The sequence below is a fragment of the Labeo rohita genome, chromosome 18, assembly GCF_022985175.1.
Source record: "Labeo rohita strain BAU-BD-2019 chromosome 18, IGBB_LRoh.1.0, whole genome shotgun sequence".
Lineage (NCBI taxonomy): Eukaryota > Metazoa > Chordata > Actinopteri > Cypriniformes > Cyprinidae > Labeo > Labeo rohita.
The window spans coordinates 32,924,418-32,939,111 of NC_066886.1; the positions used below are offsets into that span (position 1 = coordinate 32,924,418).

At 34.4% G+C, this 14,694-nt stretch overlaps 1 protein-coding gene across 7 annotated transcripts in view; it reads left to right on the top strand.

Annotated features, from left to right (window-relative positions):
- Positions 1 to 869: 869 nt before the first annotated feature.
- The window catches only part of dmxl2 (Dmx-like 2), a 64,662-nt gene continuing 50,837 nt past the window's right edge, over positions 870 to 14,694 (top strand). For all 7 annotated transcript variants that reach the window (XM_051135913.1, XM_051135918.1, XM_051135915.1 and 4 more), the window contains exons 1-2: positions 870 to 1,262; positions 12,195 to 12,320. In XM_051135913.1, coding sequence (XP_050991870.1) covers positions 1,176 to 1,262; positions 12,195 to 12,320 — 213 coding nt within the window. In that variant the 5' untranslated portion in view covers positions 870 to 1,175. The remainder of the gene's footprint in view (positions 1,263 to 12,194; positions 12,321 to 14,694) is intronic.

A 14,694-nucleotide genomic window follows, 5' to 3' on the forward strand; every position in this document is an offset into this window, starting at 1 on the left:
TATAACAATAAAAACTATTAAAATATTTTTAAAAAACAAATTATTTTTTATTTTTTATTTTCTATTTTCATTTTAATATTAGTTATTTTTTATTTAGTGTTTTTGTCATTTATTAGCTATTGTTTTTAAATGTCTATATAGTTTTTATTTTTTATTTAGACATGAAAATAAAATTAAAATGAAAATAGAAAGTATAACAATAAAAACTATTAAAATATTTTTAAAAAACATAAATTATTTTTTATTTTTTATTTTCATTGTTATATTAGTTATTTTTTTATTTAGTGTTTTTGTCATTTATTAGTTATTGTTTTAAATGTCTATATAGTTTTATTTTTTATTTAGACAAAAAATGACAAACAACAAAATCACTACAACTTTGACTAAAATTAAAATAAATACATAAAATATAACAATAAAATATTAATAAAGACTAAAATTAGTTTTTAATTTTCATTTTAATACTAGCTTAATTTTTAGATTTTTGTTAATGCTGTGTTCTTGTCAGTTCATCAACAAAAATGCATGTTTTTTTATTAAATGTCTGTTTTTTATTTTTACATAAAAAATGACACACAACTTGGCTGAAAACTTTGACCAAAATTAAAATGAAAACAGACAATAAGACAATAAAAACTAAAAATATTAATAAAAACTATAAAAATATTATTTTGTATTTTCATTTGAATGTTATTTAAAATGTTATTTTTTGTAAATGTTGTGTTTTTGTCAGGTAATAGTTTTTTTCAGAGGTTTATTGATATACATTATTCATGCATATCAAACTTTGCTCCATCTAGTTGGTGTACATCTACACCGTCGCTGTCATGAGGTCGCGCGCACGAAGCGCACGAGCGCCGCTGCGGTGATCGTGCCGCGCGCTCCAGTCTTAGCAGCAGCAGCAGCAGCGGGAGGAGAAGCGTATAATCCGCTCGTTAATGTTGACAGCGACGTGACACGAGCGATTTTAACCATTCTATGCAGAAAATCGGACACCGGGGCACATATTTTACCAGAGCTCGTGTGTCTTTAAACGCACGGGGTGTTTAGAGACGGATGAGCGGTTTCCAGGCCGGACGCCGTCGGATGGGATTCCCGGTCTAGATGGAGAGAAACCGAGCGGGCGGAGAAGCGTCGCTGCTGTAAATAATTCAACATCGGTGTGATCAACAAAAATGCATCTGCACCAGGTGCTGACGGGGGCCGTTAACCCGGGGGACTGCTGCTACTCCGTGGGAAGCGTCCACGACGTCCCGTTCACGGTGAGTGTGGAATAAACCTGCGCGGCGCGTTATTTTACGCGTGTGCGTGATCGATGCTCAAGCGTGACGCGTCTGCATGCAGCCTGTGGGCAGCAGCAGCATCATCATCCCCACCATCATCATCCTCATGATGCGTGTATGGGTTCAGTGTGCCATCTGTCATCCTCAAGGTTATCTGCGGTGTGTGTGTGTGTGTGTGTGTGTGTCCCTGCAGATCAGTAACACACACACACACACACACACACACACACACACGCCTGCGGTGTCTTTATCTAAGCAAACTCTAATATGCACGATTGTATGACAGGCTGTGCATGCATTTATAAAACCGGTTGCAATGTTCATTCATGGTGATAATGATGGTACAAGGAGCTTGAAGGTTGAATGGCTGTAGCTCACAACCTAGTTAGCACCTAGACAGCTTCAGATGTGCATTGTGATGCCCAAAAATGCAGTCTGTGGAGGTTGTCTTAGTAGGTTATGAGACACAGCCATTGTGGTTGGATGTTGAGCCCGTCAGCTGTGCACACAGTGACGTCACAGAGTACAGTTGACAGGCCTGAGTCTCTAATGTAAAGATCTAATCACTTACAGTGAATCAGGCCTGTGTTTAGGATGCTTGTTTAAGTTCAAGAGCTTCGGTTTGCACATGTGCATCAAAAAGTGGCGCATAAAGGTGCAATGAAGCCAAAACAACAGAATATGTAACTAATACACACAAGGGAATCATTGCATGGCATGCATTGCATGTTTATAGCTACGTTATGATGCTAATAATGCAACCACTACCAAATGCATTAGAGTTTGGGTTTTTTTGTCGTTATAACTATAAAACATGCAAAGTGTCTAGCAAGAATGTGATTCAGCAAGCTGTTTGGCAGCGTTCCTCCCTCGCCATTTCAATCTTATTGAGCCCATGCGGTGATCAGTACTGGAATATGACTGGCTTCTCATAAATATCTGCTGTCAAGTGATGTAGGGTGGATGATGATGGTGTTTTTGAAACGATCAAGCTGTCTTTTTGAGGGAAGGTGCTCGGATGTGCGCTTTGATTTTGCTGACGGTCATAACAGCGACTTCCACAAAGCAGAAACAAGAACTGAAACCTGCTGTACAATTGGTGTATTTTTCTGGTTTAACACAGGTTCTTCTTCTGAAAGTCCACACAGCGCTTTCACATGATTAGGTCAGACCTGACAGTTCAGGAGATCAGTTTCTCTGTGGAAATGATTGTCGTTGGCTTGTGCAAGAGCCGTGTTTGGGCATGTGTGAGCAGGTCGTCTTGTCGCGTGAAACTTCTTGTTGTCAACCTTTTGATTTTGAAAGCCTCTTGTTTTCCAACACAGTATTCACCCCACCATATTATATGTGAGATACTTGGTCCCACTTTATGTTCTTTAAATACTATATAGTTAATGATATACATAATGAATTGTTAGGTACAGTGTACCAATTCATGTTGAAATGCAAAACACGGCAGTAGTGTAAATATAGATTTTTATTAATTATGGATGTAATTGCAGGATGGTATTTTCAAATGTAAGTACAATGTGTAAAAAACATGTATGCACACAATAAGTGCATTGAATCAAATGATTCATTTTTAAGTGTAAGGGCATAAAAGTAAAAGACACTTGATATAAAGTGGGTCCAAATACAGTATTTTTGGTATTTGTTCCATAGTATTGACAGAGCTGCTTGTTTAAAATTGTATTGATTGCATTAACAGTATCTGCAATTTTCAGCATCATTACTCCAGTCTTCAGTGTCACATGATCCTTCAGAAATCATTCTAATATGCTGATTTGTTGCTCAGTTAATATCAGTTGTTATTGGTACTAATAATGGTTCTTATTATTATCCATATTGAAAACCGCTTATGTCATTTAATATATATATGTATATATATGTGTGACCCTGGACCACAAAGCCAGTCTTAAGTCGCTGGGGTATATTTGTAGCAATAGCCAAAAATACATTGTATGGGTCAAAATTATTGATTTTTCTTTTATGGCAAAAATCATTAGGAAATTAAGTAAAGATCATGTTCCATGAAGAAATTTTGTAAAATTCCTACTGCAAATATGTGAAAACTAAATTTTTGATTAGTAATATACATTAAGAGCTTCATTTGTACAACTTTAAAGGTGATTTTCTCAGTATTTTGATTTTTTTGCACCCTCAGATTCCAGATTTTCAAATACTTGTGTCTTGACCAAATATTGTCCTATCAATTGAAAGCTTATTTATTCAACTTCCACATGATGTATAAATCTCAATTTTGAAAAATTGACCCTTATGACTGGTTTTGTGATCCAGGGTCACATACATACATTTTTCAGGATTCTTTCATGAATATCAAGTTAGGAATTATTTGACATATTAATATTTTCTAATATAAATGTATTTACTCATACTTAATTTAATGCATCCTTGTTGAATAAACGTACCTCAAATTTTTGAACGGTAGCGCGTCACATTTTTTTTACAAAAATACTGCGCAGCAAAAACTGTTTTCAGCACAGATGATAATGATTAGAATCGTTTTTATTAGATTTCAAAAGGATAATGTGTCACTGATGACTCAAGTAATGGCTGCTGAAAATTCAGCCTTGCATCACAATAACATAATTTAGAATATATTAAATTAGAAAAATTATTTTAAATTGTGATAACATTTCAAAATATTACTGTTTGTACTGTATCAAATAAATGCATGGTGAGCATAAGCAGACTTCTTACAGAAACATCAAATAATCTTAATTATTCAATGAAGTTCCCAAATTAAAATATTTTAAAGACATTATATTATCGAAACAGATTAGTAAAGCAGTGGGTGGCTTTCTAAATAGCGTTAGAAGACTCCGCATTGGGTTTGTGAGAGCTGTCAGTCTCACTTTCTGGGTGTCAAGCCTTTTGACTTTTTGGCTTCCTGCTTACCGCATCAGTGTGACAGTTGCAGACAATACAGCAAACCCACAGACGGCCAAAGAAGGAACACGTTTAGTTTATCATTTTATTAAACTCTGGCTGTCGTACAGGAAGAACTGGTGTTTTGGGGCTTGTGAATGGAGGGTTATAGTGTGTGTTTGTTAAGGAATGCTAGCTGTCATTGGACATGGCATAAAAATACACCCCGGCACGGCGTGTCTGAATATGTTACGGTCATGCCGTACTCAAGGCTGACACACACTTTCACTCCTGCAGACGCCTCATCCCACGGCCTGCTGGGATTATTAGCCAGCGGGAGTCAAGGGTGGATCACAGCACTGGAGGATTTCAATGCCTTTGGGTTTTATTTGGGTGCTGTAACCTCAGTGTAATATGATTTCATTATTAGCTGCAACATTCAGAGATACTTGGAATATGCAATATGCAAAAACATGGCTCATGCCTGCCAGTAAACATGAGCTGATGTTTATCACTGAACTTATGACGCGTCACATAACAAGCAGTCGTGCTTCCGGGTTCTTCAGACAAGTAGCTGGTAGCGATGGATATGAGCAGCGTTTCGGTTGTCTATGGTCTGTCGAAGGGATACTTTCCAAAATGAAAATTTTTCACCCTAATGCCATCCCAGTCTTATAAGATGTTTGTTCATCTTTGGAATACAGATATTTTTTTTAATGAAACCTGAGAGATTTCTGACCTTCAGATAAAATGCTGTAAATGTAATCTAGGCTCAAGTGGTTTGTGGTTTGTGTTTTTCTTCTTCTTCTTTTTTATGTCAGGCTTTTATGGCTCATATAGTTTGATATTTGAAAGTATGAAGCTAATACTTGATGAGGGAAAACACTTTGGTGCTATTTATTTGACCAAAAAGTAAGATTTGGATAACTTAATATCAATGAAATCTTTATCACAGTAAAACAGACTACTTGCAAAAAATGCATATGAATACCAGCTCCCACTCCACATCTCACAGTAATATCTGTTAGTAGGATGATATTTAAATGACACTTGGTTTTATGATCAAAGCTCTGTAGTTTTTATTTTAGGGGTAAAAGATATAATGCAATGCAATACGATGATGATAGAGAGATGTACAAATGAACATTCCTCAGAAGCCTGATCATCATATTTAATACTCACTTTTGAACATGATTTTTTAAAAATGTTTTATGGATAGTCATGCAAATTGCTTCAGTACAGTAAGTGTGCAGTTTGAAATATTTCTAACAATATGAGATTTATTATCATGTGTATTTCAAAAAGTGAGGATTTTACATTTTTTGAAGATATAGCATGATCTGAAGGTGGACATTTGTAAAATTATACTAAAAGGCTAAACAAGTCTTGTGTACAACAGATTTTTCAACAAAGTTTTGATCATGTTGATAATTTTAAAGGCGAAAGGTGTGTATCAAATATGATATTTATTCGCATTGAATATGTTAAACGAAAATAATCAATGAGGTTTGTTCTTCCTTTGATCGACAAACAACTACTGGTTAAAGGACTATTCCAGATTACTTTCAACATCACATTAATATATGGCATGTGTGCCTACATTTTGATTTCAAATAGTTTATCTCTTGTATTTAAACATATGGGAAATGTTTTTACAGTAATATATGTGCAGCAGAGGTGTATCACAAAGTTTTTAGCTTAAGCTTTACCAACGTGATCTCATCATAATTCGTATGCATTTTACGTAAAATGTGGTACATTTACTTACGTTTTTCCAGACACTTAAGCGTATAATACTGACGTATTGACGACACCTAAAAACGAATCCTTATGAATATTGATATCGTGGCATTAATTTCATTCATACCAGTGACCTTATGTTTTCAATTGCGTTATTAAATTGTTAATTAATATTAATTGTTATTTAATATCAAATTATTTCTGTTCTGTGTGATTTCTGCTGCCAGCTCTTTTCCAAGAACAGGCCTACAATAATGTTAAACAAGACTATACTTTAAACTCTTAAAATAAATAACATTTCTGCAACTGTTCAACAATTCATGTAATATTAACATGATGGGACACAAAAGACGTTTTCTCCGACATGCTGTGACTAACAATAGAACCATAAAATACACCGAACACACATCATAATTACAAAATGAAACAATTTTATTTGTGCGCTGTAATCCATATCTTGAGAATCCATATGATTGCGAGGAACGGACCCAAATTCAAGCATTTATCTGGTGATCTTCAGCTCCATCCAGAGCAGCGAGTCCAGCAGTAACAGCAATAAACCTGCGCTGAAGTGCATTTTACAATCTCAAATAGTGCCGCATCAAGAAACGACAGGTTTTACAGAAGAAAATCTAATGCTCATTGGCTCTCGTCTGCATTCGTCACTGATTACGACATACCGTGTTTCTGGTGAGGCGTGTTTTGAATGATGCGTGCGTCTTCACGAAGTGGATAAAGAAAAAAAAAAAAATTAGATAATATTTTGAGCAATTAACAACTTAAATTCTGCTCTGCACCACACAAACCTTCCGTATTGCGAGGACTGCGGCTGCAACGCATCGTCATTTGGACTGCGTTTGACATTTTTGCAATAAATAAATGATTGCAATTGCACTTATTTGTCTGTCATGTTTTTCTTTGTTACTGTACAGAGAGAGGTAGGAGTGGGATTTGTGACTATAAAAATATTTGTATTCTGTATTGTTACTAAAATGGTAATTTTCCTGCATATTTTGGTCAGTTACGTTTTATGTCCTTTTATATTCGCTATAAAAGGGTAGGTTTAGGTTTGGGGTTGGGTTAGGGGGCTAAAAATCGAAATTGCTTATTAATAAAATTATAAAAATGCATATTTGCTATAAAATAGGTAGGTTTAGGTGGCTAAAAATAGGTGGCTAAAAATCAAAATCACTTGTTGATAAAATTCTAAAAAGGCACTGATACGAACATCTTGATATGGAAATATTTGACCTTTTTAACTAAATATGTAGCGATTTGTACGTTTTAAACGTTGAAATACGTCTAAGCTGTACGTTTTAGCATCAATAAAAATGTTTTGCGCTTCTAAACGTTACGTATAAAAACCTACGTATAAACCGTGAGACCAGGCTGGCTTTACACATTAGCATGAGACTGCTTTGATTAAAAAACACTTAACAAACCTGTCTGTACAAATTAGATCTCTTAGTTTTACTTTCTGTAACGCAAACCATTTTAGTTTGGCTTGTTCATACCAGAAAGAGAGATGTTGTAACAACGGGAATTTTTTTTGGTAGTGCATTATCAAAAGAAAAAAAAAGTCCCACCACAAAAAAAGTTGTTTTTTTTTTTGGTTTTTTTTTAGGAGTCTGTGTTTATCTGCTCTGGTTTGTAGACTGATGAGCTCTCTGAGCTCAGTATAGGGTGTAGTGAAGCTGATTTTTCAAATGAAGGCCTTTTAGTATTTTAACAGTGCTGGTAATGTTTGTCAGTAGCTGCTAACATACTGTGGAATAGCCTTTTATAAGCTTATACCTTTCAGTGGGACTAGTCTTGATCTGTGAAGGGTATTACAATCACTGCACACATGTCGGATCACAAATGCTGACAGGCACGCAGAGCCGAATTCGACAGGATGAGTCGAGTTGTCTTCTCCCAGAGGATCATGTTCTCTGAGATTGATGAATGATGTCTTGCTCTGGTCGTGTTCAGTCTCACAGTGCAGAGGGACATGAATGATAGTCAACTGCACTGAACACACACACACACACACACACAGGTTGTCTGCAATGATACAGGGACACGTATTTGTTACATGTTTTGGTTCTGATTTATTATTGATTTATAAGTGTATATTGAATTCTGAGTCTGATTCACTTCGATTCACTCAATTCAGTTTAGCCTGAGTTCATGCAGATTATTTGAGTTCAGCCTGGCTGATTCAGATTTACTCGAGTTTGAATTGTTAAGTTAGTTGAGTTTTATACTTTTGTTTTTTTCCCGTTCAGTTGTTCAGTTAGTGCTGGGCAATAAATCAATATTGATATTTATCAGTATTGTTACAGTATAAAAAGAAAACAACCTTTTGAGTCATTTTTAATATACAAGTGTTGTTAGAGACATGTACGTGAAGTCCGGTGACACATTTTATGTGATGTTTTCAGTAAAACCGAGCAGTTACTTCTCAAGACTGCTTTGCCTGTGTTGTTCACACAGTGACTGCTGACTAAGAAAGAGAAGTGGAAAACACAGATGGAACTGCAGGCTTCCAGTCATAAATATTGAATTTACTGTATAATGTGGAATATCATTAACATTTGAAAGTTTTTGAAGTCAAAAAATTAAATCTCTGGAACTGTATAATGAACCAAATTCAAACTTCAATCTGAAATAACGTCTGTGACTGCAACTTAAATTTAAAGTCTGCATATTTTGTCTCAGAGTGAATGAGCTGAGCAGTTACTACTACACATACACAACACCAAAATAAAATGTGTTTACTTAAAGGAAATAAACAAAGTATGATGGTCAAATAGTATTACTGTCTAGTAAAATGTACTTTTCAAACCGATGCTGCTACTATAACTGCTCGTACTATAACATTAAAAAAAATCAGGCCTACGCTGATTTTATTATTATGATTATTTTAAATACAGGGTTCGTACAAGGTGCTGAAAGTGCTTGAAGTACTCAAATTTGACTGTTTGAAATGATAAGGCCTAGTAAAATTATATGGCCTGGAAAACCCTTAGACACAAAATGTTGAGTGCACTGCATTATGGGTCATACATAATATTCCTGAAGAGGTGCTTGAAAAGTGCTTGAGTTATTGAAAGACAATGTATCTAAATCTATCTAAAATGTATAGTAAATGTTTAGTATTTTATATATCTTTTCTGTCTTTTCATGCAAAATTTAGGCAATTCAAAAAACAAAATACATTTTTGCTTATTTCAGTTTATTAAAACTAATAAAAAAAACAAAAACAACAAACCCTGATAAAACAAAACTAGCGTGCAAACATGGCTGAAGACACGAAGAGAGGACAGATTAAATGAATCAATTGAGTGAGTCATTTACACTGGAATTGCTCCTATTGATTCAAACTTGTGACTTCGATCATTCATTTCAAGTGATTTGCTAGCAAATAAACAACAGATTAAATTAAAAGAGCCGATCATTTTTGAATTTCGACATTGCTTGTAACCATTTTAAAAAGCACATAGTGATGAGTGAAACTGAGTTTTTTTGAATCTTAGAATCAGTTAAACCATTGCGTCGCAAAGTGCTCCAATTGGAATATATTTCGCAAATCATTTGATTCAGATCGGGACTTCAAAGGGCGTATCGCGAATCATTTGGTTTCGAGTGGTTTCGTGTACATTTTTTTTTTTATTAAACAGTACAAAAATCAAACCATTAAAGCAGTAGAGTTACAAATCCCTTATAAAAATTAACCATAGTTTTCATTTGAAAAGAAGACATTGTTTGATAAGTGTGATAAGTGCTTGAAAAGTCCTCGAAAGTCCTGGTATTTAATTTTACAGTATCTGTACGAACCCTGTGTGTGTGTGTGTGTGTGTATATATATAGTCAAAGTTTTAATTTATATATTCTGCAAGTTCTGTTGTGCATCACCTAATTTGACCAAAATGAAAAGTTTCATTGTTCATTATCATTTCATTACATTTTAAAAGATTGATTAAACTGTTACATTTTTATACATTAATTTAATTAAACGCCATTTTGATGCTACATTTACATCACAGAATCCAGAAAAAAAAATACATTCAGAAACACAAAATTTAGGAAAAAATAAAATCGATTTTATGAGTCCTTATGAGTCCTTTGTAAACAAACAAGTTTACAGTTATTATTGAGTTCTAACAAACATGTGATAAGCATTTCATTCTCCATTAATGGCATGAAATCAAGACTTTGGTATGTATCGATGCTGAATGAATGAACTGATTGCACCATTTTTACAAGAACAATACAAAACAAATAAGTGGTAAAGATAACTAATGTAGAAAAGCAATGTCCAGGTTAATAGTGGAGTTTAATTGGAATTATGCATTCATATGGCGTTATAATTTGTCTGTCTTCTGTGTATGCACACCTCATAGTAATGTGTGTGTTTGTCCAGTCGAGTCTGTAATGTGAATGAGTGTCATTTTGAGCTTGTTTGCTTTCAGTGCCTCTGTGCTCTCTTCCCATTAATAAGTCATAGAGAGGATGAGAACACACACACTGCTCAGAACAACAGGTGCAGCATTTGCCTCTTCAGTCTGGACTGATTAATGGCTTGTGTGTGTGTGTGTGTGTGTGTGTGTGTTCAGGATGTACCACAGCATCAAAGCTGCAGTATGTAGAATACAGAATAAGGCACTGTTCAAAACTGAATACTTATGTACTGTTTTCTACATACTGCACAGAATATACTGTATAGTGAACCTTGTTTTATTAAAAAAAATAAAATAAAAAATAAATAAAATGGTACACAGTAATGACAGCAGTTTGAATGCAGCAGTTGTCACTTTAGACACAGAAAGTTGAGTGCATTGCATCATGGGTCATACTAATCGGTGTAGCGTGCTGTGTTGTGCACTGTACATTTGCCTTTTGTCACAGACCATCCAGATAATTTCTGCAGTAACAGTATTATTGTGCTATTGATGACCAAAAATGCTTAAACATGACTGAAAATGCTGAACTGAGCATGTGCAGTAGATCAGCGCCAGGGGTAATTGTAACCCAGAAAAGACAGGATGCATCAGTAAGCATATTTAGCTCATCAAATGGGCACATCTGTTTAGAGTCCGACTTTGTGTATGTGTAGATGTGTACTTCCCTACTCTATGTAGAGCGTTACACTCATGTTGGTGTTGTTTAACTCTGTAATTTTGTATTTTTACAACAGCATTTGTGAATTGTCACAACACATTGTGTTCAGATGGTATAATTACAGTATCAATGTAAATGTTATGTCAGTGTGTTAATGTGACCCTTCTGAATCATTACTCTTTCTCAGTTCTGTTATGACACACATTGCTACGTTGCCACAGCAGTTTCACTTGAACCTCAGCCAATATGGAAACATCTAAACTCGAAAGTGAAGGTTGATAGGGATGCTTTAATAATAATAATAATAAAACAACAAAATAAGGAAGAGAGAATTCAGTTCCCCATTTTTTTGTTTGAATGATTTTCAGTCGGGCATTCCAAAAAAAAAAAAAAAAAAGAAAAAAACATAAATACATTTTTTTTATGGTCACAGAGGCTGTATAATTTGATTAAAAATACAGTGAAATTAGTAATAGTAAAATTAGTAATATTGTAATTGTAATAAAATAGTATTACAATTTAAAGAAACTGTTTTAATATTTATTCAAATGTAATGTGTATATGTAACTGTAAATGTACATGTAATGAATTTCAGGCATCATTACATCATTACAGTATCACATGATTCTTTAGTTTATTTGCTGAAGAAAGAAACATTTTTTTTTTATTATCAGTGTTCAAAACAGTTTAACTGTTACACGTGTTTTCTTTAATATTCTGAAGAATAGAAAAAAAAAGTGTTTTTATTGTGGAATTTCTCCAAAACTTCCATCAATTTAATGTATCCTTACTGAATAAAATTATGAATTAAAAAAAAAAAAAAAAAACAACAATAATAATTATCAGATCTCGATTGAAAACATGTGTCTGTCTTCATTTTGTTTATGAAGCATAATCAGTGCTGTTCATCTGATTCTTTACACAATTAAATGATCATTTTTAGTCATGTGCCAATCTAAAATTGTTGGTTCAGTCTTGCAGTAATTCACAGAATAAATAATTAGCATTTCTGTAATTTAATTGCATGCATGTAGAAGCATAATCTGAATGACTGATAAATGTTGAACTTCTTGTTGCAGAACTTTGCCATTTCTTGGCTTTTGGAAATGTGTCTTGTAAGGTGTTATATGAGCTGCAAGAAATGGCAGAGTGTAACTGAGTGATTTCTGTTTTTTTTAGGCCTACGGCTCAGGCTGTGATATCGTGATCCTTGCAAGCGATTTTGAGTGTGTTCAAATTATTCCTGGAGCTCAGAATGGAAACATCCAGGTGGGCTGTGTGGAGTGCTCTCAGCAGCTCGGCCGGGTAAGAAAATACTACACTTATTACGTTTACATTAATGCTTATAGCAGAGCTTTATTACAAAACACTGAACAAATGAGGAATACTCGAACAAAAGCAAAAAAGTTTATTGATACAGTAACATGAGCAGTGCCGCAATATAATGTATTCACTATTTTTTTCATAAACTTCTGAAATACTGTTAAATATTGCAGAATGTTCTTGAAAAATATTAAATTCAGACATGAAGTTGTGTATGCAAGGTGTCGTACAGACCATATTAGACTTTATTAGACAAGTGTCAGTGTTGTAGCACTAACTTGGCCTTGTATCTTAGTTGTATTTAATGTATTGTTTGTTGAATCTGCCATGCATGTCATTTGAAGCTGACTTGACAATAAATTTAAATACAGTCAACATCTTAAAAAATATTCCTTATATATTCTCCTATATATATATACAGGGGTTTTTTTTATCCCCAGGGTTAAAGGTTTTTTTTTATTTTTATCCCCGTTTTTATTTATTTATTTTTATCCCCAGTGGGGATAAAAACATCCCTCGAACCCCTCCTAAGTCCTGATCTAAATCAAATGATTCACGATTGAAGTCCCGTTTTTAATCGAATGATTCACCATACGCTTTCTATATATAATTTATTCGTTGTTTGAAATGAAATCATTACAATGAATAGGTCTAACGTACAGTGTTTTTACAATGTTTTACAACTGTGATCACGTTAGACGGTTTCCGTCGTATTAAAAACATTTCATGACACTCATTATCTGGTACTTGCCTGAAAAGACAGGTTTATAATGTGTAATTGTTAACAGGTTACACTACCATTAGGTATATATGTATGTGTGTGTGTATATATATATATATATATATATATATATATACACAGTACTGTGCAAAAGTCTTAGGCCACTAGTATTTTCATCAGCTAAAAATGGTTTGAAGTCAGTTAAAGTCTGTCTTTTGCTGTAGTGTGTCAGTAGGAAATATCAGATTACATTTCCAAACATTCATTTTGCCATTAATCGTAATAATCCAGTGAGATTTTTGTTTGTACAAGGAGTCTGACAACAGCCAGTGCTCTGCACAGAGATCTGATCTCATCATCATCCAGTCTGTCTGGAATGACATGAAGAAACAGAACAAACTCAGACAGACTAAATCCAGAAGAACTGTGACAAAGTCTCCAGGACGCTTCAAGAAACCTACCTGCAAAGCTGCAGCACTGTTAAAAGTTTTAGGCTCTTGTGTAAAAATGCTGTAAAATGAGGATGCTGTCATAAATAGATTTTCTTTATCAATTACCTTCTATTAACTAAATGAAATCAACATTTGGTCCGACCATTCTTTGTGTTTACAGCAGCTTTTGCCCTAGGTGCACTTGCGCAAAATTTTTCAGGTAGCTTTGCAGGTAGGTCTCCTGAAGCATCTTGGAGACGTTGAAACGGTTCTTCAGGATTTACTCTGTTTCAGTTTGTTCTGTTTCTTCATGTCATTCCAGGAAGACTGGATGATGGTGAGATCAGATCAGTGTGGAGCACTGACTGTTGTCAGGCTCCTTGTGCAAACAAAAATCTCACTAGATTATTACAATTAATGGCAAAAAGAATGTTTGGAAATGTAAACAGATATTTTTTACTGATACACTACAGCAAAAGATAGAAATAACTTACTTTAAACCATTTTTTAGCTGGTGAAAATACTAGTGGCCTAAAACTTTTGCACAGTACTATATATATACATATATATATATATATATGTATGTATATAACATCACTAAACCAAAATATCAGCTTTTGATTTGGCCATATTGAAATTATTATCTGTGTGCTCTTCTTTGTATTTCAAAATGTACCAACAAACTTATCCATTTGTAATGAACATTTTATGTTTTCCAGGATTTTTGAGTGGATTGTGAGTAAATGTTGTGTGAATGTTAATTTAAGTTTTGCAGTGTTGTACATCAACAGTAAATGACTTGCTATCATTTAGTTGCTGCATCACTAGCTTCACCAAATGGAGTTGCTCTTTCACCATCTGTTCTTGGATGGACAAAAAGAGAGTTCTGCCCGGTCTGGTTGGAGTGCTTCATCTAAAAGAGCGATGTTTGGAGAGCGCTACACACTTTGGGGAAATCAACTTTGAAAATTGATCTGAAGTCTGAGATAGAAGAGAGAAATGTAGCAAAACAGAGAAAATGTATGTCTGTCTCAGCCACCTTGTAGACGCGGGCATTAGTCACTGATGAGCAGACATTATGTGCTTGTGGATCTGACAAGCCACAGCTCACTCTTGACAGCGTACGAACATGGATAGATGAACTTATATCCAGTTATCTGCACTGACCGGGTTTTTGCCATGATTTTGTGTTCACAGTTTCTCT